Source organism: Culex quinquefasciatus, chromosome 2, assembly GCF_015732765.1.
Source record: "Culex quinquefasciatus strain JHB chromosome 2, VPISU_Cqui_1.0_pri_paternal, whole genome shotgun sequence".
NCBI lineage: Eukaryota > Metazoa > Arthropoda > Insecta > Diptera > Culicidae > Culex > Culex quinquefasciatus.
In genome coordinates, this window is record NC_051862.1 from 8,665,580 (window position 1) to 8,693,568 (window position 27,989).

General features: G+C 37.1%; 1 protein-coding gene across 1 annotated transcript in view; it reads left to right on the plus strand.

Moving 5' to 3' along the window:
• The first annotated feature begins 230 nt into the window (after positions 1-230).
• Positions 231-27,989, plus strand: part of LOC119767696 — a 43,168-nt gene continuing 15,409 nt past the window's right edge. Inside the window, exon 1 of the mRNA XM_038256924.1 lies at positions 231-324. Within this exon, the coding sequence (XP_038112852.1) occupies positions 231-324 (94 nt within the window). The remainder of the gene's footprint in view (positions 325-27,989) is intronic.

The window sequence follows — 27,989 nt, forward strand, 5'->3', positions numbered from 1 at the left end:
AAACATACACAAATACACACGTAAAAGTGATCCTGAAAGCCGCACACATAGAGAGAGTGACAAACTGACTTGTTTTGAGTCGAGGACGAGGACGATGAGCCTGTGGGACTGATTATTAAGCCCGGAACGAGAGTCCTGGGAATACAGAGTGAATTACAAGCTGCGGGACAACAACGGTGGCTTTTCAGTGGGTGGAAGGGACGAGGCTGGATCCGTGGCCTAATTTCTGAATGGATGGCTCGTTGAATGCGATGCTCATTAGGAAGAAAGCTTTGATGAGTGAGAACGCGTTGTCCCACAAGAACTATTTCGCCACTAATGAGGGTGAGATGGATCGCGATTGAAATGGTTGCTTTTGTTTTAATAAGTTTTGAAAGCAAACATTGAAGTCGTGATTCACAACATAAATCAATATAAAATCGTTGAATAAGGCATTAAGCAAGGAAAATAACGGACTTCATCTCAAGATACTTTTTTGTGGAGCCATAAACGATTCAAATTTTTCACCATTGGGGTTGGGGAAGGGACGATGGTGCATCAGCTTACTGAATAACTCTACAACTTTAAATATCGGACTAACATTCCTCCCTTTTGCTAAACTGCAGGCTTCTTGGGAGGGCACCGGTATTGACTAATAAAGAAGGGATCTTCAGAGGTTAAACAGTGAACGATGGTTGGCTCCCACTGATCATTTTTGATTCATTGTTTAACTTCAGCTGATCTGTCAGTAACAGAGTAGCAGCTTATTGACAGTCAACCATGCTGCTCATGTTAAAAATGTTTACCAAAACTGGATTTTAAATGAATTTAGAAAATGAAGATATTTTTCTACCTTCAAGCAATAACAAAAATATAAAAGTCAAATACACAAAAAATTGTTTATGTTTTGAAGGTGAAAAATTTGACCGTAATATTACCTCAATTCAGACTGAAAAAGTGACAAAACACTGGAATAGTGGTAAATTAACAAATTTTCATAGTTAAAATAACTCATTTTTCTGACATAAATTTGTACCCATTCCCAGGTTTAATATTACCATAATTTATTATAGCTGTTTGCAAATATTTTTTGAAGTTTATGCTATGACCAAAGTCGGGGGGAGGGGAGAGGAGGGGGCAAAAATAAATGAATATAAAAATCAAAGTTAAAATTGAAATTACAAGCCTAGTTTTCAGTATTTGGATGAAAAACGTTTTGAAAAATGCATTATACACGCGTCCAGTTGGTATTTCTTGAAAAAATTAAAATGTTTCAAAGGAGTTCAAATATGCTAATTATGATTATTAACGCAGGTAAATGCATTTTTATTGGTTTTCAAATGATTAAACTTAAATTTTTATCAAAATTTTGAAGTATTTCGAAATAAATAATTTTTTGTCCCCTGATTATTCAGGCCGACTCAAAAGGGGGTGGCATATGCTTTGAAAAATATTTGGAACGGCCGATTCCTACTGTCAACAAAAATGTGAAGTTTCATTGAATTGTTAATTTTCTGACATTTTTACAGAATTATAAAAAATGGTTTTTTTTCATTGATTCTACGTTTTTTCGTTTAGCGATTTTGGTGACCCTATTCTAAATTGCCGAATTTCGCAAATATCACATTTTCTAAAAATCATATCTCATCTTTTAGAGCCAAAACGAAGCACTTTAATTATGGATCCTGCTGGTTTGACGTGGAATTGTTGCCTTTTAAAAGTGTGTTATTTTGGTTACTGAAGTAAAAAAAAATTATCATTGAAAAAAACAAACGGTAAGAAAGTCAAATCTGATCTTATCGGCTTACTTTTTAAAAATAAAGATGGATTTGAAATTATTAAAAAAAAAACCATGAATAAACCAGTTTAGAATCTAAATTTAAATTTTGAGCAAATTTTGGGTTTGATGATTTTAAATATTTTTGTGATTTCGACAATCTTTGGAAAAAATTAAATTAATATTGTCAACCTTGGTCAAGTTTTTAACTAATATCTTGTACATTTTATGTTAAAATAAGAATATGATTTTTTCCCCCAGATTATGTTTTGACCCACTTCGATGCCCTTTAAATGTAAACGGTTTAGTTTTTTAACGAAAAACAAGAAAAAAAAAATGAACAAATGACTAGAAATTTATAAACTTTATTTTCATATCCTTGGTGTAAAAAGTATCAAAAAATGTTTAATAAGTCGTTGCATCTTTGAATCTGTCAAAAATAATCAGCAATATAAGTGACATGTGCAATATGAATAAAAATATTGTTCAAGCTGTTAGCTCATTTGTGCCAAAATTTCAAAATTACAACAAAAAAGCCAAAAAGTGCCTCATGTGATTGAAAATGGTGAAAAAAGTAATGCAATTTATTGCAAATAATTTACAATCGATGTTAAAATTTTCAATGGATAATTCTTTTTCTAAGCAACAACTATTCTGCCCCTTGATCTATTGTGAACATTTTAAAGTTAGGAAAGGAGACAAAAACTGTTTATAAAATTAGTTTTTTATGTATGTGGGTTATTTATGATATTTGTTGCCTGAATTTTCAAATACGAGCAATTAAATTTGTATTTTAAATTCTGCATACATGTTATCTTCAAAAAAGTTATTGTAAAAGTGCTGTCAAAATTGGTAAAAGTGCACACAACTATGTAAAATTGGACGCACGATTTGATGGCGTACAAAGAATTCCGAAAAAAACGCATTTTTCATCGAAAAAAACACAACAAAAGTTTTAAAAACTCCGCCATTTTCCGTTACTCAACTGTAAATTTTTTTGGAACATGTCATTTTTAGGAAAATTTGATGTACTTTTTGAATCTACATTAACCCAGAAGGGTAATTTTTTCACTTAGAACTTAATATTTCTAATCTAATCTAATCTAATCAGACCCTAGCGCAGCCTATCATTCGGAGGGATCCTGGAGAGTGCCTTAGGTTAGATGACGCCTAGCACTCTTCTTGTCATTTATTAACATTTGTAGTGCGCCATTGCATTGGAATGCATTGAAACATCACAAGCGTTAAAGCGGCTAGGCCTACTGCGTAAAGCCGTATCGCAGAGATGACTCGTAATTGGGTTGAGTTTGAGCACTGAGTGTTCGAACAACAACACAATTCTGAATCGACAGGGGAGGAAGAAGCGTGGGGACACATCACCATACGCTCCGATATTTGGTTGTATTCGTTGGGAGCACCATGCTCAGAAGGTTTGGTGCTCCGGGACCCTCTGGGATGGGACATAGGGGGATGGCGTCGCTATTTTTAGACCACGTTTTCCACTTTTTCTCATCGAAACCGACTACTTTATCGACTTCATTTTGCTGGGCGAGATAGGACGCCGTCTATTTTTAGACGATGACTCAGCACTTTTCCACTCTTGCACTTCAAAAAACCAGATGGCAGCACGATGTAACGCCACGTCCCTATTGTATTTCCACGAATGCCCGGGACACTATTTGCCGTGGTTATAGCGCCACAACTCGCTCTCTGTAACAGTATTCCTAATTCCAGCCCAAGCTCACAAAGTCGTCATGGCCTAGTGGTTAGCATTTTTGCCTACCAATCCAAAGGACGGAGGATCGAACCCCGCCTCGAGCGACTTTGATTTTTCGTTCATATTCATCATTTCAAATTTATGTGTTCTTAACTTTCTCGTTGGGAGCAGATGGGCATCGAACCCAGAACCATTCGCTTACAAAGCGAACACCGTAACCAGTCAGCCACGGCCGCTCTCTAGTTGCCCCGACATTTTTTGAATTTCTGTAAAACTTAGCTTTTTAAGGGATATTTTTTATTTCTGATTACAAAGGTATTTTTTTTTTATTTTTTTGTGACGGTCAGGCAGTTCGACCCCTTAAATTTTCCTGAATTTTTACTAAAATATATTTTAAATAGTTTTTAGATCGAAACCGTGAAGATATAGAAATTTGGTTTTAAATTACTGAAATTCTGAAAAAAAACCTATAATTAGGTTTAAAAAACAGTTTGATATCACTGCCATTTCTTTATACTCAACTGTCAAAAATCGTGAGACATGTCATGTTATTATAAGAAAATTTTAATGTACTTCACGAATCTGCAATTACTCAGAGCGTTCATGATGACCTAGAAGGGTTTTTAAATGCCATGTGATTTTATAGATTTTCTTTGAAAAAGTCGGAAATAACATTTTAAATGGCTTTATCTCGAGAACCACATCAGCTAGCCTTCTGAAACATGGCCCAGAGATACTTGACAGACATATTAAGCGAAATTCATCAGATTTTTCATTCATTTCTGATTTCTAATAGAGGATGTTTTTACCACCAGAACAAACATATCCAATTCAATTTTGGAAATTACAAATCGGATGCCATCTAGTTTGCTCGAAGCAAACCCCTGACCTAGAACGATAATAATTAATTTTGCAACATCAAATATCATCCAATTATCGGTTCCACTTCGGACAACCGAAAATCGATTCTAATTATTACCATCATTTCCGGGGCTCACAATTGAAAATTCGTTCAGACACACACCCACACATTCAAACAACAACCGCCAACCACACACATAATTATGCATCACTCACTGTGAAAATTTAGATGTTAGTTATTTGTTTGCCATGTCACCGCAAAATAGCTTTCCCCCGAATCACGTGCAGTGCACTAAAATAATTAATTGCAGTTTTGAGTGGTGGCACTGCCGCTGCTAACTCAATTTTCTGCCCTTGTCGCTTTTTGACGGGGAAAAAAATCTCGGCTATTGTCGGCCAAGCCGTTCATGGCAGGGAAAACAGTTAAATAAATGCATTCATTCAAATATTGATTCAGGCAATGTATGGCGTACAATTCCTATTTCACCGGACGGCCATCAAACATTGATACAGTAGGAAAATGTGGTTTAATTATCATATTTGAGTGACTTTCTGAGAAGAACGTTACCAATTTGGTTGAAACCTTGATCAAACCAGAACAGACAGTTTACAGTTAACTAGAATTTTGTGTCATTGAATGTTTATTTGAAGTGGTCAATAACATGGATCCAAACTATTTGAAATTGACCATCCAAATGTTAAACAATTTTTGTTTATTCAGTCATTAGATGCAACATTATTTTTTTATTTTGGAAATATTACTGATTTTTTTTATAGATTTTTAGATGGGAACGTTAAGTGATATTCTCAACATAAAAAAAAATATTTTCATCACCTGAAAATGACGTCAATTGATTGAATTGCATTTATTTGCCGGCCATGCAAAAAACCGTTATTTTAAACGAAACTCGTTTTTATACCAAGAATTGTACGGCTTTGAAATCTGAAAATATGTTCAACAACAGGTTTAATTAAAATGGAATGTTGTTTGATTTTGTGGCACCCATTGCGATCAAAGTTTTTTTTATAAACGTCAAAATATAACCGTTGCCTTTTTTGCCTTTGCTAGCTTCTCTTCCTCTGAAATATCATCAATATCAAGTTTTTTTTTGTGTGTGGAAACTCACAGTATTTGTTGTAATCCTGTGATATTTCTTCATATTTTTGTTCTTTACTTTTTTTCTTATGCTCCTACGTTGAATTTGTCAGAGATCTATCACATATTACTGAATATCGTTGCACAGGATAGATATTTTGCCAATTTAATTTAAAAACACTTGGATTTTGAAACCTTTTTGAAATTTACTAAGGTCGTTGCAGAGAGCCTGGGGATAATCTTAGGGACGATAACTCATTTATAAAATCTTTATAAAATCGTCTTAATTCAACCATATCATGTTAAATTTTCAATGCTTTCACTAAGAATATATTTTTTGAAATAGTAGTAAGTTTTAAAGTTTATATAATCAAAATTGTTCACAAAATAACGTATTTTTTAAAATATACTCAAATTCAAATTCAAAATTTTCCAGATGGGTAACAAACGAAGTGCAGTTTTGTATGCCTTTTCACTTCATTAAAGACTTTTTGGTTTAAAACTTAAAATTTAAAAAAATACAAATTTTTTGCAAAAATTCTAAAATTTTCAAAATTTGCCTTATGGACATCAAACGAACCAAAATTTGGTATGCTTTTTCACCTTATTAAAGTTTTTTTTTGAAAATACAGAATTCTGCATGCTTCAAACATACATTAAAATGTTGCATGCTTCATATAAAATTTACTTCGTTTGATACTCATTTGGCAAATTTTGGAATTTTAGTATTTAAAAAAAATTAAGATATTTTGTTAAAATTTTATTGATTTACATATTAAAACTATTAAAGTGAAAATGCATAGAAAATTTCGTGTCTCTTTTTTTTTAAATTTGAGTTTTTTTTCGAAAAAATAAGGCATTTTGTGAAAATTTACGTACAATACCAAATTTCACTACGTTTAATATCTTTAATGCAAATGATGAAAATTTAAATATTTTTGAAAAAAAACGTCATTTTGTGAACAATTTTAGATTTATTTTAAAAAAGGTCATTTTGTAAACAGTTTTAGTATATTAAAAAAAAATTCTAATACATTTAAAAGCAAACCAAATCTCACACCGTTCAGTACCCATGCTTTTTTTTTTTTGTATTTTCAAAAGTATAGTATTTTGTGAAAATTTTAGTTTTCAACAAAAAAAAAAACTATGATAAAGTGAAAACGCATGCAAAATTTTGCAAATAATTAAGATTTGAGTACTTTCAAAAAAATATGATATTTTGTGAACAATTTTGAGTATTTTTACTTTGAAACTTAGGCCGTTGCAAATATTTTTCAAAGTTTATGTCGCCCCCCCCCCCCTTCAAAATTGGTCTGAAAAATCAGGGGGCAAAAATTTTTTTTTTTCAAAAAACTTCAAAATTTCCATGAAAATAGAAGTCTTATCAACTCAAAACAATCTAAAATGCATTTTTCTGCATTGATGATCATATTTAGCTTGTTTGGGCTTGTTAAAAAATGTTTTGAATTTTTAAAAAATTCCAATGTACAGCACCGCAAAATTTTCGCAAAAAATGAAATTTTCGTCAATACTTAGATTTTTTGGAAGCTAATGATGGCAAAACAACTGGACAGGTGTATAATGCATTTTAAAACACTTTTTTAATTAAAATGTTGAAACCATGGCTCGTAATTTCAATTTTAATTCCCCCCCCCCCCCCTCGACTTTGGTCAGAGCCAAGGGACATTAACTTCAAAAAATATTTGCAACAGACTTACTACATTTTCAAAAAATATAAGATTAGTGTAAGCATTGAAAATTTAACATGATATGGTTGAATGATGTCGATTTTAGAAATATTCAAAAAATGAGTTATTCCGGCGATAAGATATTTTATTATATTTCGATAAAATAAAAATTTCGTCCATACTCAGATATTTTGAAAACAATTGATTGCAAACCAACTGGATTGGTGTAAAATGCATTTTAAAACACTTTTTTAACCGAAATGTTGAAACCGTGGCTTGCTATCGCCCCCCTTTTTGGTCAGAGTCCAGAGACATAAACTTCAAATAATATTTGCAACGACACAAATCACAGAAAAGTGTTCATAGATTTATTCACGATTAAAAGAATTGAAATATTTTTTAAAATGTTTAAATTTATTTTAAGAAATGGTCGTGTTTAAAATATTGCAAAAATCCACTTTTCTAAAAATATTTTATTTTTAACTGAATAATTGCTGACAAATTTCAAAATATCTAAACATAGCAAAAACTTGATTTCAAAAATCCAAAAATTTTATTGTTGTTTTGTTACATCTTTTTCAATTGCGTTACTATCCAAAAATTATTTTTTTTGTCCTCAATTTATTTTCCTTGCACTTTTGTTCAACGCAAAGAATTTAGCTATTTTATTAGACTTTGTCACATGGATTCGCAAAAAAACATAAATTAAAAGAAAAATAATAACCCAGCACAGAAACAACTTCAACTGTATCGATAATTCATTCAAATCTGTCCAACTTTTCAAAGTAAACATTATTTCAATTCGCGTTCACATTTGACATCGCTGGCAACTTCAACAAAATATGCTCCGCAAACTTAACCCCAATTTCATGATCGACACAACGGCAATTGGAAAAGTTTTTGTTTTGTTTCCCACCAAACGAATTGTTTTTTGAGTTTTGACACAAAAATTACAGTCGTTTGATTTCGCAAATAAATGGCAAAAAACTTTTCCGCGAACTTTTCGTTACAAAATCCACAACGAAAGGAGGAAAAACGTTTCGCTTAATTTGTAATTAAACCAAAATTTTCAATTCCATCGCGCTCCAAGCGTGGCGGTCTGGGTTGATACTTAATCAATCAAAGCCGAAAATGGGATTGAGGAGGAGGAAACACGGCGGCTGTATTGAAGAGCTGTCATGTTTTCCACGATTGAAACAGCTCAGGGAGCTTGTCCTACCCCCCACCTCCTCCCACCAGATGGCGCAGTGAGTACAAACATGGCGCAAAACAAGCAATGGGGAAAAACGGTATTTTCCTCCAGCTGGGTGCGTGACATTGGTCTGAGCGGGGGAGGGTAGCAAAACAATTAATGTAAGAACAATTAGTGTTAATTTGTAGAAAATTTTGTTCTTTTTCAAAAATTTCGCTTTAAAAACTTCAAACTTTTCATAAATATAATTGTTGAAATTTTTAAATGAAATAATTATTCATGAATCAAAATCTGAATCTTATCAAAAAAAGTTATTTTTCAAATAACAAATTTTGTCCCCTTCAGCAATCTTCTTTTGCTCGGGACCCCACCCCTTAAGCTTCGCGTATAATGAAATATGGTGATGGGTAAAAGTGCGCCAATGTCGGATAATTAATTGACTCGTTCTCGCTGGAAAGGCGATATGATGCGTGATTATGAATAATTACCAGCCATATTGACAGCAGCAGCAACTCAAAGCATGAGTAAAAGTGGCAGAGATTACATAGAAGCAAATCAGGGTATTTTTGAAATTAAATATGTCTTTATTGAACATTCTTATAATAATTACATTTCTTCTACATGCTAAGTGGTATGGCCTAATGCTCTTCATCTTTGTTGTATTTTTCGTTTGATTATTAACTGATCACATTTATTTTATTTACTTCAAATTGTTTTACATTATTGCATTGAATTGAATACATTTGGGTAAAAAAGAAAAAAAATCACTTTATCAACTAATCCTAACTTAAAACTAAAAAAAAATAAATTTATTGAAATATTCAAAATCACTAGAACGAGTAAACTACGAACTGTATTTTAAGATGAATGCTCCAAGAGTTCTTACTTGTTCCTGGCGAGTTTTGCAACCACGCAATGTTGTTGTCATCTCGATGAAAATGTTCAAAAGTTCTTGTGGAGAAAACAGGTCACTACTGCCTTCACCCGTTGATGCTGGTTGGTTTTCCCTCGGTTGCTGACTGAAGCCTGGAGGTGTTGTATTCTCTGCAACTCTTTGCCGCTGATTCAACGGCAATGGCTGCAGATTTGGAACCACTCGAACAGATCCTGCTCCTGGTGACGCCAAAGCAGGAAAATCCACGTCCGTGAATGCTGGTGGTGTTCTGCGCCGATTTGGTTGGTGCCTCGTCGTCGCTTGCTGCCGAATTTTTACAAACTCAGCTCGTTTTGGGCAGCTTCGATTCTTGGTAGAATGGTCGCCGCCGCAATTGAAGCATTTCGCTTCGATGTTCTCGTTGATTGTTTCGCAAGCTTGAGTTTTGTGCTCACCTCCGCAGGTTGCACAACGACTCTTGATGAAACAGTTCCTTCCACCATGCCCAAACTGCAAGCAGTTCGAACACTGTGTCACGTCACGGTGCACTGGACGATAACGTTCCCAAGTCACGATGATGTTGAAAATTGCCCGAACTGCTTTCAGCTCAGACGGCGTTGTCGATCCTTTCTCGAGATGAACCAGGTACAGTTGATCACGATACTTGATGTCCTTGTTGTGTCTCGTCATCTTGAAGACTTCGATCACGTTCAACTTAAGAGTTTTGAGCTCTTTTTCAGCACACTCACATCCATGTCGTACAGGCCACGGAGGACCTGTTTCATGGGGCGTTTACCTGGATCGTCATGGCTGTAGTATTCAATCTTGGTGTTGTTCAGGAAATCCCGAACGTAGTTGTAATCCTTTCTGCTAGGTAGCAGAATTTTGAGTCCATCAGCACACAAGCGAATGGAAGCTCGTAAAGCACCAGATTTGATAAACCCGGTCAGCCACTTTCGCACCGAATCCGATGACGATGTTTTCACAAAAATGGGTGGCAACTTTTCCCGTCGTTCAAATTCTTCCTTCTCGCTCACGTCCACAGGAGGGTAGCGAACTGGTTTCCAGACGAATTTTGAGCGTCCTTGCTCAAACTGCCTGGCTTTGCAGGTAGCGCTTCGGCATTCTTTAGCTTCTTCAAATCTGCCGATCCTGCTGGTGAGGACCGCCTCTTTTTCTTGCCCTGAGGCATTTTTGCACTTTTTAAGCACTTTTTTGGTTTGTGAGGGACGCACGTCTGACTCGCTTCTCTGCTGATCGCAGACTGAGCAAATCAGGGTAAGCATATTCAATTTATGTATTTTTATGCTACGAGTGCCTTATGTTTGCTCTAGGCATAGCCGTAGAGATGTTTCATTGGTTGGAGGAAAATGGCACGATCCATGTTTTGTTAGTAATTTTCCTAAATTTATGTTTATTAAATACAACATAAAAACCCTAATTTGAATTTGATAAATTCCTTGAAAAATTTGAGGATTTGACAAAAACCTAATATTTTAACATTTATTTTTTTTATAAAATCTGAATCGGCTCAAAATTAATATTAATGTTCTAAAATCACAAAAAAATTTGAACAAAGAAATCCAACACTTCCTCAATTCTCACCATCAATACGTTTGTGACCAATCGCCTAGGGACGTCACCCCTAACCAAAAGAACCACAATCTGCCACACACAGCAGTGCCGGCAGCAGAACCACACGGCTTCGACAAGCTCTCGAGTTCCGCGTCGATTCTAGAACATATGCTCCGTAGAGATCTGCTCGCCCCCCGCCCTCCCCTCCCTGGGGGGACACTTCTGGCTACCGTCACCAATCCCAGCTCGTGTTGAGAGTTGTCAATTTAAATTTATTTCCCATTTTGTGCTTCCTCCGCCCCCAAAAACCAGAGCCGCGACGCAGCTGTTACAAATGCATGTTATAATACCAATTAACCTGTCATTCAAACCGCTAAACATGGCACACAGTGTCGTGGCGCGTCCCCCCCGGGGAGTAGGGAGAACTGACCTTGTCCCACTGCTCCCGATGGCCGCTCTAGCGGGAATGGTGTCGTGTTGGGGTGGTCGGATGTTCCAAGTGTGGTTTCCGTTGAATTTGTCCGCAGCGAGCTGGGTTCGACGAAAAACGCTCCAAAAATTCGCCCAAATTGAATAGCCCGGATCAAAAGCTGAACCAAAAGACCAGGTTTCCCGGGGATTCACCGCTAGTTTATTGGCATAAGTTCGATGTTCGATGACCCAGAACCGACGAATGTTGAAGTGCTGCAGCGCTGGCTGACTAACTGGCTGTAAACGCATAACCGTGCACGGAACTAATGTGATTTTGAAAAGCGAAAAGCACTCGCGTTTGCCCAAACAGTCACTGTCAAAAAATACTTTTTCTTCAGTCGAAGGGAAATGTATTTTCAATTATGCTTTTCTAACACTTCGCACAGTGATTTTAAAGGCATCATTGAAAATTTAATATTGAAATAAATTACCTTTGTACATCTCATCTCACAAGTAGTTTAATTCAAGTTATACCATCAACTCCGGTTTCCGTTATTTTATTTTTTTTTTCGGAAAACCAAAACATTCAAATTACTTATGCTAGGGGTGCTAAAAGTTTTAAAGTGACGGGCCAAATATAAAGCTCACATCAGTTTGAAAATGAAAAAAAAAAAACATCGATCAGTTGATGATTTTTTCAAAATTTAATGCTTTTTTTTTGCAGTATTAGAAATAGAAATAGATTTTTTTCCCGAAATTCTAATAATAAAAAATTGCATAATTTTAATTTTAAATAAAATAAAACTATAATATAAAAAAGTTTCAAATGGATGTTTCAACAATTAATCCTCCAATTTCAATAAAATTTCATTAAATTTTGGTCTGCCAGAATCAGATGTAAGTAACTCAGATAAGTAACCAAAATATCATGATTTTTAATGTGAAAACTAAGTTTTAGGCTAAAGAAACCCTTAAACAAATTATGAAAATGTTGATGAGATTTTTCATCACAATGATTGTTTCGTATGATCGTGATCAAAGTATCTATAAATTATTCGTTTTATTCAAACAAAAAATAAAAAAATAAAGAAATATTTTTGCACACAGAAAAAATGCGTTCATCTGGAATGTAATTTCGAAAGGTTGTATATTACCTCTTTTATGATGTAATTTTACCTCAATTAAGACTGGAAAATTGTCATTACACCAGAAAAGTGGTAAAATTCTACATGTTTTTTTATTGTGCAGATGGGATATCTTAATATTGACTTTTTATAAAAAACAATTAAATGACTTCTTAAGGGGATCATACATAAATCACGTGGCCAACAAATTTAAAATGTGGAGCCTGAATACCACACCCACCCAATCCCTCTCCCCCTCAAAAGGTCACGTTGTTTATGGATGAGCTCTAGCTTGAATGATTGAAATAACTCGCAGCTAAATAAGAAAACAATCGAAAAAATGTTTTGGTCACTTTCGACATTTATCCTATTTGGGATGTTGTGCTTTTGTACTTTCATCTAATTTTGACCTTTTTACCCTTCTGGTTATCAAACTATTTTAGACTTTTTAGAATTAGCCAGTTAGATTTGAGAACAAAAGTCTTTTTAATTTTTATTTAAATTGGTTTTTGTAGTTCATTAGAAAATACATTAAACATATTATCGTTACATCAAATGACTTATATGTTATGTGACAAATATCAAATATAAAAACCATGGTTAAAACACTTAAAAAATCAAAGAGCGTTTTTCAACAGTTCACTTCTTTTTGCAATAATTAGTTTTTAAAATATCGTTTTTTTTCTCGAAAAAAAAAAAAACATTTTCCGGTACTTTACATTATAATTTCACGAAAAATTCAAAATAATTTTGATCGGGTTCCATGCTATATATTATTATTCATGCAGGAAATGCATTTCAAACTGTTTTCAGTAGATTTGACTTCTATTCCCATTGGAATTTTGATGTTTATTGCCCCTGATTTTAAGGGGTCAATTTCGAAGAGGGGAATGACAATGTTTGAAATATATTTGCAATGGCCTTATAAAGCAAATCAAAGATAAAATCTAATCTAGAATCTAGAAAATTATATGCAAAAAAATAAAATTAATCTGTGTGTGTGTGTGTTCCAATCCAATACCCGCTAACCGGTAGCGATATTATGGGAAAGTACAGTTTGTATCAGACTTTGTATATGCCGAATGCTGATACAACTTATCTCAGTCCCGGGTATTAGGTGGTGATAGCCCTCGCGCTGCTTCCAACGACCCGTTTCAGAATGACAGAGCTCCTTGCGGTCCAATTCCGAGGTCGCTGGGCATTGTTCGGCCCCGCCTAAGCATAGAAGCAAGCATCTGAAGGAAACTCGATCTATATTTAGACTTCCAATCCCCTCAGGCAAATCAGGGATCAGCGCGTATTTAATATGAGAAGATAACATGTTTCAACACTACGGATCATTTCACTGCTAGAGTGTAAACCTTCTGATGGCCGACTGCTTAGCGTCCCAGACCACCAATCCAAAGGCGCGAGTTCGAATCCCGCCTGATTCATTTTCGTTTTTGTTCATATTCAAAGTTCAAATTCCTGATTCCAAATTTCAAAGGTACCGACCGGGATTTGATCCTTGAACCTTCTGCTTGTGAGGCAGAAGCCGTAACCATTAAGCCACGGAGCCGGATATGCAAAAAAATTAAATTAATCTATACAAAAAATCAGATTTATATTTTCAATATGTTTAGACCGTCTTTTATTTCAATGAACTTCATCTAAAAAAAATAAATAAACGTACAATCGACTGAAAACAATTTAAATTATGGCAAAAAATTTGTTTTTGGCAAAATCTTTTTTTAAATTTTATTATTTGAGACAAATTTCCTAAAGAATAATTCATTTAAGAACACTTTTTTCATTGAAATGTTATAACCGTGGCAAAAAAAATCAATTCAATTCATTTTTTATGTTTTTGAATGCTAACACGGATTAAATTTGTTTTCCTCTTTCCTTTAAGGACAATAAAACTACAATTTCATCGTGATGATGAACCGCACGAAATTGTTATGGCTAAATTTAGTTGAAGACGACATATTTTACAGCTTTCAATAGCCTTTTGACCATCACTTCATCCCCAAAACTCGATTGCAATGTTCTCATCAAAACGCGTAAAAACTCCATGAAGTTTGACACTCTTTATATAAAATGAAAATAGTTATAAAGAGTTTATTTTTAAAGGTTTAAATAACTTGATTTAATTTTGTGTAACTTAACCATCAACAATAAAAAAAGTGAAAATTGATGTAAAATTATGTATAATTCATCATCAGGACTGGTGAAATTTGCATTCAATTATATTTAATTTCATTTTTTACACATTTTGTTTGATATATTTACACAATTAGAGCGAATATTCAACCATCAAATTTTCATCTCTTCAAAATTAAACTTGTTGAATTTCACATTTTTCCAATTATTTATGTAAAATTAAACAAAAATAGGTAATATTTAACCAATCACATTTTCAACCTTCCAAAATTCTATTTTTGTAATTTTACCTAATTTAATGTGAAAAAATGTGAATTTCAACAGAAACTGATGAAGATTTCAAGAGTTCCGATGTAAAATTACACATAATCTAGAATGGTTTTTTTTTTTTTTTTGTGCAACCAACCAAACGGGACCACGCGGTCGCATCTTACAAATTGAGTTGTTTCCATGTATTTTTAGATCTTCATTCTATACATGCAAATAACTCGCATAGGCATTTGGAAGGTGTTAGCTCTGCCGAGCTTCGGAGACCCATTTCTACGCTGGCTAGCCGAGCGCGAGGTACCTCAGCTTTTTATCGACAAGCCCCGCCCTGAAGAACGTTTGCACCAATCGGGTTCAAACGTTATTTAGAACTTCCGAACCCTTGTCAAATGGACAAGGACCCAGCGCGTATATAGTTGATAGTAACAGTATTCCTAATTCCAGTCATCGCTCACTAAGCTGTGATGGTGGTTAGCATTTTTGCTTACCAATCCAAAGGACGGGGGATCGAACCCCGACTCGGGCGACTTTGATTTTTCGTTAATGTTCAGAGTTTCAAGATTAATATTTCCTATACTTTCTCGTTGGGAGCAGATGGGAATCGAACCCAGAACCATTCGCTTAGAAAGCGAACACCGTAACCAGTCAGCCACGGCCGCTCCTCAATTACACATAATCTAGAATGGTGACTCCAAAATGTAATCTATATATATATAAAAAATTTCGATGGTTTTGTTCGAACGCGAATCAGTTCAATACGGAGCGTCGGATCGAGGTGATTTTTGTAGCGTTGGGTTCGTATAAGCCGCTAACTAAATGACACTTTGGCCTCTCTGGAACCGATTCCGGAGCATCGGCTAATTGTATGGAGAAAGTTACGTAAAATCAAATTTTGATCACAGGAGGCTGAATAAGCAAAAAAAAAAACAAAAAAACGTCAACAAACGAAAAAAGGCAGAACGACGTTTGTCGGGTAAGGCTTGTGTTACTATATTTTTTTTCAACTGTGTGATTCACACGCTCTACACAGCAAAAAATCCGATGGTAAAATCGCATGCAAAAGCATGCACATCACCTTCGTCAAAATAAACACTTAATATTACACGCTGCATGTACAATTTTTGTAAACACAAAAAAAAGTTGCAACCGACGGGACTCAAACCCAGCACCAACACTAAGGACTGGCGCCTCAGTCCACTCGGCCATCAGACCGATGAAGAAAGGACAGGCTAATCGCACATATGAGCTTGACATTTCGGTCAAGTAGGTTTCCCATACTGATGGGCTACATATTTCGGGGTGTAATATTACACAGAATTTCATAAAATAATGCAAAATTTATTTTACACCCAGGCCTTTTACACGCAGCTGAATTACTACTTTATTTGCTGTGTAGGTTTTAATTATTCAAGGTCAGTATTTGGAAAATTCAGTACGTATGTTTAAATCCGCCCCTAACCGATTAGGATACCTTGTACGATTTTTAACACTTTGGAGGGAATATGACTTTGTCGATCCAGACGAAAATCGAACCCTTTTCCTTTTAAGACTAAATCCCGAATATGAGATTGATCGGACGAAAACTCGAGTGTCACAAACCAGGCACATTTTTCATTTTGTTTAAAGGAAAGTGAATCTATTAGTTATTGTAATTTTTTAGCATGTTTGCTACTTTTTTTCATTAAAACATTTGTCACTTTTTCGTGCGTACATTTAATTTACTGAGCTTTAATTTAAAAGCTAAAATGATTATGTTCAAAGAATAAAATTCAAAACTCTGCCAGCAACTGTTCCAGTCAAAAAGTCCTCTCTCAACAACTTAGGCTCACTGTTGCCATGACGTTCAACTCAAATGGGGACGGCCGATGCATACAGAGTTGGTTGACGCACTCCAGATCCGATCCCGTCAATAAACATCCACAACATTTCGTCGCTTCTGTGCTATCTTGTGACAAACGCCATTTTGGTCGAAATTGAGTTAATGATGGCGTTTCATTAAACTTAACAAACGCTACAAGATGCCATCACCCGATTTTTGAAATTCGTTTCCGTTTCCGGGATATCGTTGGGCACACTTGTGACATAGACCAGTTTCTCAACAAATTTTCTGTGCTATCTTGTGACACGTGCAGAGGCAAAAGCAAGCTATAAAACTGTATGGTACCAACAGATGTCACTACACATTTATGTCTAATTTTATAACACCACGTATCACAAGAGAGCACAACATTTTTGAATTGAAAATGTACTACGTGTCACAAGTGTGTTCCTAAAGGGCTATTTGAATGTTGATGGAGTTTTGTATGGCGGTTGTCACAAGTGTGCCACAAATATTTTGATGGCGATTTGTATGGCGGTTGTCACAAGTGTGCCACCAATATTTTGATGGCGATTTGTATGGCGGTTGTCACAAGTGTGCCACAAATATTTTGATGGCGATTTGTATGGCGGTTGTCACAAGTGTGCCACCAATATTTTGATGGCGATTTGTATGGCGGTTGTCACAAGTGTGCCACAAATATTTTGATGGCGATTTGTATGGCGGTTGTCACAAGTGTGCCACCAATATTTTGATGGCGATTTGTATGGCGGTTGTCACAAGTGTGCCACAAATATTTTGATGGCGATTTGTATGGCGGTTGTCACAAGTGTGCCACCAATATTTTGATGGCGATTTGTATGGCGGTTGTCACAAGTGTGCCACAAATATTTTGATGGCGATTTGTATGGCGGTTGTCACAAGTGTGCCACCAATATTTTGATGGCGATTTGTATGGCGGTTGTCACAAGTGTGCCACAAATATTTTGATGGCGATTTGTATGGCGGTTGTCACAAGTGTGCCACCAATATTTTGATGGCGATTTGTATGGCGGTTGTCACAAGTGTGCCACAAATATTTTGATGGAGTTTTGTATGGCGGTTGTCACAAGTGTGCCACCAATATTTTGATGGCGATTTGTATGGCGGTTGTCACAAGTGTGCCACAAATATTTTGATGGCGATTTGTATGGCGGTTGTCACAAGTGTGCCACAAATATTTTGATGGCGATTTGTATGGCAGTTGTCACAAGTGTGCCACCAATATAACATTCATTACACCGCAATATTCGTTACACCGCAGTATGGTTACACTGCAGTATGGTTACACCGTAACATAGTAACACCGTAATATGATTACAACGTAACATTGTTACACCGCAACATTCGTTACTTCGTAGTATGACTACACCGTAACATTGTTACACCGTAAAATTGTTACACCGTAAAATTGTTACACCGTAAAATTGTTACACCGTAACATTGTTACACCGTACCATTGTTACACCGTAACATTGTTACACCGTAAAATTGTTACACCGTAACATTGTTACACCGTAACATTGTTACACCGTAACATTGTTACACCGTAACATTGTTACACCGTAACATTGTTACACCGTAACATTGTTACACCGTAACATTGTTACACCGTAACATAGTAACAACGTAACATTGTTACACCGCAACATTCGTTTCACCGTAACATTTCTTCACACCGTAGTTTGATTACACCATAAAATTGTTACTTCACAACATTGGTTACACCGTTACACCGTTACATTCGTTACACCGTTACATTCGTTACACCGTTACATTCGTTACACCGTTACATTCGTTACACAGTTACATTCGTTACACAGTTACACCGCATCATTCCTTACACCGTAACATTCGTTACACCGTAGTATGGTCACACCGTAACATTGTTACACCGCAATATTCATTACACCGTAACAAAGTTACAACGTAATATGATTACACCGTAACAGTGTGACACCGTGATAGTCTTACACCGTAATCTTATTACGGTGTAACGAATGCCACGGTGTAATGAATGCTACGAAGCAACGGATGTTGCGGTGTAACAATGTTACGGTGTAGCCAAACTAAGGTGTAACGAATGTTACGGTGTAACGATTGTTGAAGTGTAACGAATGTTGCGGTGTAACAATATGACGGTGTAACGAATGTAGCTGTGTAACGAATGTGACGGTGTAACGAATGTTGTGGTGTAACAATGTTACGGTGTAATCAAACAACGGTGTGAAGAAATGTTGTGGTGTAATGAATGTTGCGGTGTAACAATGTTACGGTGTAATCATATTACGGTGTAACTATGTTACGGTGTAACCATACTGCGGTGTAACCATACTGCGGTGTAACGAATATTGCGGTGTAACAATATTACGGTGTGACCATACTACGGTGTAACTATGTTACGGTGTAACCATACTGCGGTGTAACCATACTGCGGTGTAGCCATACTGCGGTGTAACCATACCGCGGTGTAACCATACTGCGGTGTAACGAATATTGCGGTGTAACAATATTACGGTGTGACCAAACTACGGTGTAACGAATGTTACGGTTTGATGAATGTTATATTGGTGGCACACTTGTGACAACCGCCATACAAAACTCCATCAAAATTTTGGTGGCACACTTGTGACAACCGCCATACAAAACTCCATCAAAATATTAGTGGCACACTTGTGACAACCGCCGTACAAATCGCCATCAAAATATTGGTGGCACACTTGTGACAACCGCCATACAAATCGCCACCAAAATATTGGTGGCACACTTGTGACAACCGCCATACAAATCTCCATCAAAATTTTGGTGGCACACTTGTGACAACCGCCATACAAATCTCCATCAAAATTTTGGTGGCACACTTGTGACAACCGCCATACAAATCGCCATCAAAATATTGGTGGCACACTTGTGACAACCGCCATACAAATCGCCATCAAAATATTGGTGGCACACTTGTGACAACCGCCATACAAAACTCCATCAAAATTTTGGTGGCACACTTGTGACAACCGCCATACAAAACTCCATCAAAATTTTGGTGGCACACTTGTGACAACCGCCATACAAATCGCCATCAAAATATTGGTGGCACACTTGTGACAACCGCCATACAAAACTCCATCAAAATTTTGGTGGCACACTTGTGACAACCGCCATACAAATCGCCATCAAAATATTGGTGGCACACTTGTGACAACCGCCATACAAATCACCATCAAAATATCACACTTGTGACAACCGCCATACAAATCGCCATCAAAATATTGATGGCACACTTGTGACAACCGCCATACAAATCGCCATCAAAATATTGGTGGCACACTTGTGACAACCGCCATACAAATCGCCATCAACATTCAACGAGCCCTTTAATTAATTCTTAGCAACACACTTGTAACACGTAGTACATTTTCAATTCGAAAATTTTGTGCTATCTTGTTACACGTTGATCTGCCATAAATCATAAAAGGTTCGTGTCTAGAATGAAACAATTTTCCATCCGGGGTTATTGTCTGTGCTTTTCGGATATGGGGGAAAACCTTTGATTTTCAGGGGTTTTCTTGATTTTCCAACTTTCTTTTGATTGTATTTGTTTAAAGCGTGTTAATGGTTTGATTTTTTGTATTTTTCAATAATTTTTGTATTAATTTAGTTGATTAAAATTGCTTATAGACCCATTTTACCAGCAATCACGAAAATAGCTGGAAAATCCAAGAAAATCGGGAAAATTTTAACCTTTTATTCCAAATAATAAAAATTTAAATAGTTTCTGATGAATGACAACATTGGATTTAAAAATAATATTGTTTAAGTTCATAAAAACATCTTTTTAATGTTAACTTAGTTTGTATGGGAATTTTGGGCACACTTGTGACACGTAGTACATTTTTTACTTTCAGGGCACACTTGTGACACGTGCTTTTCTGATTTTTGTATACTTTCTGTACTATATCTTTTAGTAGGTGTTACTAAATGAGTTCATACTTGGAGCGTTTGTTGAGTGATAGTGTACGGACCGATCGCTTCATTCAGAATGTTTCTATCAGTAACTGATGTGAAAATATTCAACTTTAAACTTTAAAAATCGATTTACTCGAAAAGTACTAAATGGCGTTTGTCACAAGATAGCACAGAAGTGACGATTTGCTGACACACTTTCACCCAGAACGTTCTCACATCCATCCAGGCAGCAGTGGCGAGGAGGAGGCTTTTGCTCGTTATTTTCGCTCTTGTTTACGGTGTATTTGCAGCTCCTCTCCTCTGCTTTGATAGTGCGAGTCGAGAGTGGGGCTGTATGCTGTGCTAGTTCATGTAGAGATCAAGTCGTTGAGTTATCCCTGGATGAAATATTCGCAACATGCCGCCACGCATCACTAAACAGCGCTTAGTTTGGGAACAACAGACGGGTTTGGTAGGCTGACTCAGAAGTTGAGCGCTTATTTGTAATTTTTTTTTGTGAAATACTTACTATTTTAGTTAAAGTACAATTTCATTTTTTTAAAGTGAGGTCAAACTCAAATGTTGAACCAGTCTAATTCACACATGCACGGCCACACGAGCACTTTTAGCAGGTCTTTTGATTGATGAACATGAATATGGTTCTGTTCTGCTGCTTCGAGCGAATACTTCAAGATAGTCAATGGTGCCTAACGGATCACGGCTCGTGGGGTTGGGTGGTGAAAATATGTTTTTGGTAAGCGATGCGTGCATTTGGGGTTGGGTTGGGTTGCAGAACCGTTTTTGCTTAATGATGCCGAGAGGGATTAAAATGTTGAGACTTGAGATTATTTCTGCGCTTGAGGTTTCATGAAGATTGTAAATGTACTTCAAGAATTTCTGAAACCTCAACTTAAAGTACCTCTTATCTGAAAGGAAGCAGATCGTTGAAAAGTTCATTTATTTTATTTTATTCCGCATTGCTGTACACATTCATGGAAGAATGCAAAACCATGTATTTGGTCGATCCATTCATACACCTCCCGATTGTTATCCGAGCATTCGTTGGAGAAGGTTGTCTGATTCAACATGACTCGTCGCGTCCCGGCGCAAAACGCCGGCAATATCGCCCTACCTGCGGCTCAAGCAGGCAAAAAAGTGGGAATTTCCAAAAGGAAGGTTGAGGCCTCAACTGATGGCCAAAAACCGGGGATTTCCAAGAGGAAGGTGCTTTTGGAAGTGACATCGAACAGCAAAAAGACGAAAAAGAGCGACGGTACTGTACCGATGGATGAGGAGGAGGAGAACTCTTCGTCGCACGAGGAGCAGCTTTTGAAGAACAACAAGTTCGCTGGACTGCCTGACGAGGACCAGGTAGCGGAAGCAAAGGAGAATGAAGTGAAACAGCGAAAGGAGAAACTGCCTCCTTTTTATGTGCGGCAATCAGCAGCAACGATCGACTTTCGAGCGGGGCTGGTTGAACTCATCAAGTCTGGGAAAGTCCAAGGCAACATTCGTCTGTGTCAGGACGGATTTAAGGTGCTGGTGCAATCCAGGCAGCACTATCAACTGGTCAAGGATTACTTGACCGAAAACGAGGCGGAGTACTTTACCCATGATGTCGCCATGGATAAGCCGTACAAAATCGTCGTCAGAGGTCTGTACGACATGCCAGTGGAGGAATTAGCTGCCGAGCTAAAAGTTTTGAAACTGGATGTGTTGGCCGTGCACAAAATGAGCCGACGCAACAAAGACATCAAGTACCGTGACCAGCTCTACCTGCTGCATTTGGCTAAGGGATCGACGACGCTTCCTGAGCTGAAGGCAATCCGAGCGGTTTTCAACATTATCGTGTCGTGGGAGCGATACCGACCAGTGCACCGTGACGTCACACAATGCTTCAACTGCCTGGGTTTCGGGCACGGAGGTAAGAACTGCCACCTAAAGCGTCGTTGCGCCAAATGTGGTACCGATGCGCACATCACATCCCAGTGCATCCAAGATTCGCTGGTGAAGTGCCTCAACTGCAACGGTGAGCACTCGTCAACCGACCGAAAGTGCCCCAAGAGAGCTGAGTTCGTGAAAATTCGGCAGCAAGCATCGACGAAGAATCAGCCTCAGCGTCGTAGAACTCCTCCAGCCCTGGTGGAGCAAAACTTTCCACCTCTTCAACCGCGACGCCAGGTCCCGAACTTGGCACCGTTGCCGTTGGATCCCAGGAAGAGAGCTGAGATGAATCATCCACGGCCGGGTTCCAGCCAGGAGCCGAGACCGCCACCACCGGGCTTCAGCCAGGAGCCAAGACCAACCCAAGAACCAGCAGTTGAGGAAAATGGTAATGATCTTTACACCTCAACCGAACTCCTCAATATTTTCAAACAGATGTCCGCTGCACTGCGTGGATGCAAAACCAAGACCCAGCAGATTGAAGTGCTGACCTCGTTCGTCATCCAGTATGGATCGTAGGTCCCTCAAGCTGCTGAATTGGAACGCTTGCTCCATTAGGAGGAAGAACTTAGAGCTGGTGGATTTTCTTCGCGAGAAGGAGATCGACGTAGCTGCCATCACGGAAACTCATCTGAAGCCCGGTGAAAAAGTTTATCTGCAAAACTACAAGATCGCGACGCAGCTCGACAGGACCACCTCTGGAGGAGGAGGTGTGCTTGTCGCTGTTCATCGTGATCTCAAGCCACGCCGGCTGCCACACTTCAAGCTGGACATCATCGAGGCCGTTGGGGTGGAAATTCCCACTTCGGTTGGCCCAGTACTCTTCATTGCTGCATACTGCCCACGTCAGGTGAATTCCAGAGATGGTTCAGCAGCAAAACTGAAGAGCGATATCCAGAAGCTGACACGGCGGAGCGCAAAGTACATCATCGCTGGTGACCTCAACGCGAAGCATGAAGTTTGGGGCAACAGCAGGAGGAATCGGAACGGAGTGATTCTGCACAACGATCTGCAAAACGGATACTACAACGTTGTGAGTCCAGATCGTCCAACGAGGGTGGCTCGGTCTGGGAATCACTCAATCATCGACTTCTTCATTACCAATATGGCTGAGAACGTGGCTCATCCTGAGGTGTTTGAAGAGTTGAGTTCTGATCACTATCCGGTGGTTGTGGAGGTTGGAGCATCCGTTACTCCGCAGCGGCAACCAACCCGGAAAGATTACCACAACGTTGACTGGCAGCAGTTTCAGCAAGTGGTCGACAGCAACATCGACTATGATCAACACCCGGAAACTTCTGCCGATATTGATCGTTCGCTGGAGGTGATCCAGCAGGCTATCAACCAAGCAGAGGCTGCCAACGTTCGGGAGGTTCCTGTTAATTTTAAGGTAACTGATATTGACGTAGATACTAAACACTTGATTAGACTTAGGAATGTTTATAGGAGACAATATCAACGGACTGGGGACTATGACAAAAGATTTCAGTGAACAATTTGAACAAAATCATACAAGACCGACTTGACAATATCAGAAATCAAGAATTTTCAAAACATGTAAGCCAGCTTGGGAATTATTCAAAACCATTTTGGAAACTTTCAAAAGTTCTTAAAAACAAACCAAAGCCTATTCCTCCTCTTATTGTTGAGGATTCTCCCTTGATTACATCCGAGGAAAAGGCAAATGCACTTGGGCTTCATTTTGTTAGTTCTCATAATCTTGGCGCTTCCATGACCAGCCGTAAAGAAACATCAGTTGCCAATAGTATTTCAACAATTAATAACTCTACCTTTGAATTTCCTGCAGATTCCCATGTTTCTGGTGAGGAAGTCAAAGTTGCAGTAAAACAAATGAAAAATATGAAAGCTCCTGGCTTTGATAACATTTTTAATCTAGTGTTGAAAAAACAGAGTGATCAGTTCTTTCAACATCTAGCCAATATTTTCAATAAATGTTTGCAACTTGGTTACTTCCCCACCAATTGGAAACTGGGCAAAGTCATACCAATTTTGAAGCCTCAAAAGATCCAACATCGCCAACAAGTTATCGTCCCATTAGTCTTTTGAGTAGTCTGTCCAAACTCTTTGAGAAGGTCATCTATTCAAGGCTTTTGGATTTTACCAACGATAATAATATAATTTTGAATGAGCAGTTTGGCTTCCGTAAGGGACATAATACTGCTCATCAGCTTACGAGAGTAACTAAAATCATCAAGCAGAACAAGCTTGAGTCTAAATCAACTGCTATGGCTTTGTTGGATGTTGAGAAGGCTTTTGACAATGTTTGGCATGATGGTTTGATACATAAACTGTATTTATACGGTTTTCCAATGTATCTTATCAAAATTATCCAGCACTATCTTTCGGAGAGATCGTTCAGGGTTTTTCTGAATGGGATTGCTTCTGGATTATTCAACATTGATGCTGGGGTTCCCCAAGGAAGTATTCTTGGCCCACTTCTGTACAATATTTTTACATCTGATTTGCCTACTCTTCCTGGTAATGGTGTGTTGTCACTTTTTGCTGATGACACTGCCGTTATTTATAAGGGTAAAATAACCAGATATTTAGTTGGCCGTCTTCAGAAGGGTCTTGACGTTCTTTCCGAATACTTTGGCGACTGGAAAATTCGCATAAATGCAGCCAAAACTCAAACCATCATTTTTCCACTTTCCAAATCGGCCAGATTTGTCCCAAAGGATGATGTTTTGATAAAATGAATGATGTTTCGATACCCTGGTCAAAGGAAGTTGTCTATTTAGGTCTCATACTTGACTCGAAACTTTTGTTTCGGCAGCATGTAGACAAAATATTGAACAAGTGCAGCATTCTCATCAGGTGTTTGTATCCTTTAATTAACAGAAAATCAAAGCTTTCTTTGAAAAATAAGCTAGCAGTTTACAAACAAATAATTTACCCCGTTATTGAGTATGCAGTACCTGTTTGGGAGTGTTGCGCTAGAACTCATAAATTGAAGCTCCAGCGTGTCCAAAACAAGGTACTCAAAATGGTTTTGAATGTTCCTGGCTGGACAAGATCAAGTGAGGTTCATGAATTAGCAGAAGTAAAAATGTTGGATCAGAAGATTCAAGAAAAATGTTTGAAATTCAGGGAAAAATGTGCTATTTCTGAATACCCCTTGATTCAAGGATTGGTTTAGTTTATTGTAAGTTTAAGTTAGTTTTAGGTTAGGTTATGTTTTCTTAACATTTTTTTTTCCTCATTGTACCTAGTGTTACAAAAATGATAAATCATATATTTTTAAAGTTATGGAAATGAACAGTGTTTAAATCACGAAAAGCAAATTAAAGCTGAAGAGCCACAGCTGACCACTTATTATGTAAACCAAATGTAATTATTATAAGAAAGATTCAATAAAGTATATTTAATTCAAAAAAAAAAAAATTCATACACCTCCCAAAATTGCATCCCCCCAAACCACCTTCTTTTATTCTACCAAGTAAAACTTTCCCTTGCCAAACTTGGAATCAACAGTAGCATATCAATAACCCATTTCGTGCTATTTCAAAAGAGGGGTTCAAATCGAAAAAAAAATCTAAATTCGGCAAGGAACCCAGCAACCAACCAACCAACGTCCAGGTCCTGGCCATAATACCATCACGAAAACACAATCGCAGTGAATATCAATGAAGTTGATTCCTGCTCTCCTCTTCCTACCCCTCCCCATCCAAACTATGGCAAATCAATGGTCGGAGTGTGTCCCCAAAAACGTACTTTGCCACCCGAATGCATTTTGAAATATTGCTTTTGAGCAACAATAGAGAGAAAGAGAGTCCACCCCCTGCCACTTTTTCTCCTCCCCCTTCTGAACAGGATCAACTTCATACAATTGCTACGCGAGAAGGAGATAGTGACCGGAAAATGTCGGAAAATTTTTCGAGTGCGGACTTTGCTGGAACAATGCCAAATCCGGTGGTGGTGGTTCGAAAAGCTCCACACACCCACTTGTCACGTAGAGTGGATGTTTGAGCTGTCTGGTGATTGTTTGGTGTGCATGGACTTACTTGGAAGGTTTTTTTTGCTTTAAGAAAGGTGTGGTATCGGTTTAGAGGTCTCCGAAAATCGCTGTTTTTTTAATGTAACAAAAATCCAATGAAGCATTTGTAATTCGGTAATTCTAATATTTTGTCAAAACATCTTTTTTAAAAGTTTTTTTTTTCAGATAATTGTTTTGCTTGCATGAATGTTTGCGGTTTACATTTATTTATTGATATGTAGGACTCAGGCTGAGCAGTTCTCTCACTATTTTTCAGGTTTTATTTTTTTTAAATGTTTCCACTTTTTAACTATTACTAAGCAAGGGCAAACATATGAGACAATTTTGTCATTTTTTTTTAAACAAATCTCGAATTTTGAATAACTTTATACTTTATAGTGTTGCTTCGAAAGAAGTTATAGAAATTTAGAAGTTTTCTCAGAAACGAGCAAATTTTTCGATTTTATTTTTATTTTTTGAATCTGAATTTAAAAAAAAATTGGAAAAATTGCCTTTTATGAAAAAATACAAAATATAAAAGAAACAGACAAAAAAATAACTGCAAATTTTGATGCAAAGTCGTTTTTTGCAAAGTTTTTTTCAGCAGTGCCCAAGTACCGTAAACTGGGGTGATTTTGATAGCCCGGGGAGACTTTGATAGGTTTTTCAGATGCCTGTAAAATTAATATCTAAACATTTTTGAGAATTTTGAGTATGTAAGCATTAAGGGATAGCTTATTATCGAACATATATGCGAAAATGAGACAGTTATATTGAATAGATCAAAATTAGTGGCCAAATCAATTTTCTATCAATGTCACCCCGGGCTATCAAAGTCACCCCAGTTTATGGTATGAAAATATGAAAAATTGTGTGTACTTTTTCCATGATCAAAGAAGTCGCTTGGAATCATGAGTTCGTCCAAACAAGTTTTTATACAATTTGGCAAACGTCCTTACCAAAAGGCTGTTTAAATGTATTCAAAAATCTGTTTTTTGAGAATGTTCTATTTTCAGCAAAAATGAAAAACATCAATAAAAATTGAAATTTGCATTTTAAATTGAATTCAGCTGATTGCACTTAAATTTTCATTGGAATTTTGAAATTTTTGAAAAAAATATTTCTTCATGGGGGGGAAGGGCAGAGGGGATAGCAAAAACTTTAAATAAAATTTGTAATCATTATCATTTTTGAATATTTATTAAATGTAAAAACATACAAGTTTTGAGCAATTTCTTCAATATGAATATGGCGTCATCCATAAAGTACGTACGCTCTTAGGGGGGGAGGGGGGGTTACCGTAGGTGTGAGAAGATGTGACGAAGGGGGGAGGGGGGGTTTGTGAGACTGTGACGTCACGCTAGGTTTTTTTTATGATTGCATAATATTAATTCGAAATATACACAATTAAATTAAATCATCTTTTCTAAAATTGTTTGGTTACTATTATTTAGAAGTACCGTCATCAGGGATGACATTGGGTTTGGGGTGAGATTGGGTCATACAAATTTCTGCATTTTTGTATGACTCAAACTCACCCCCAGA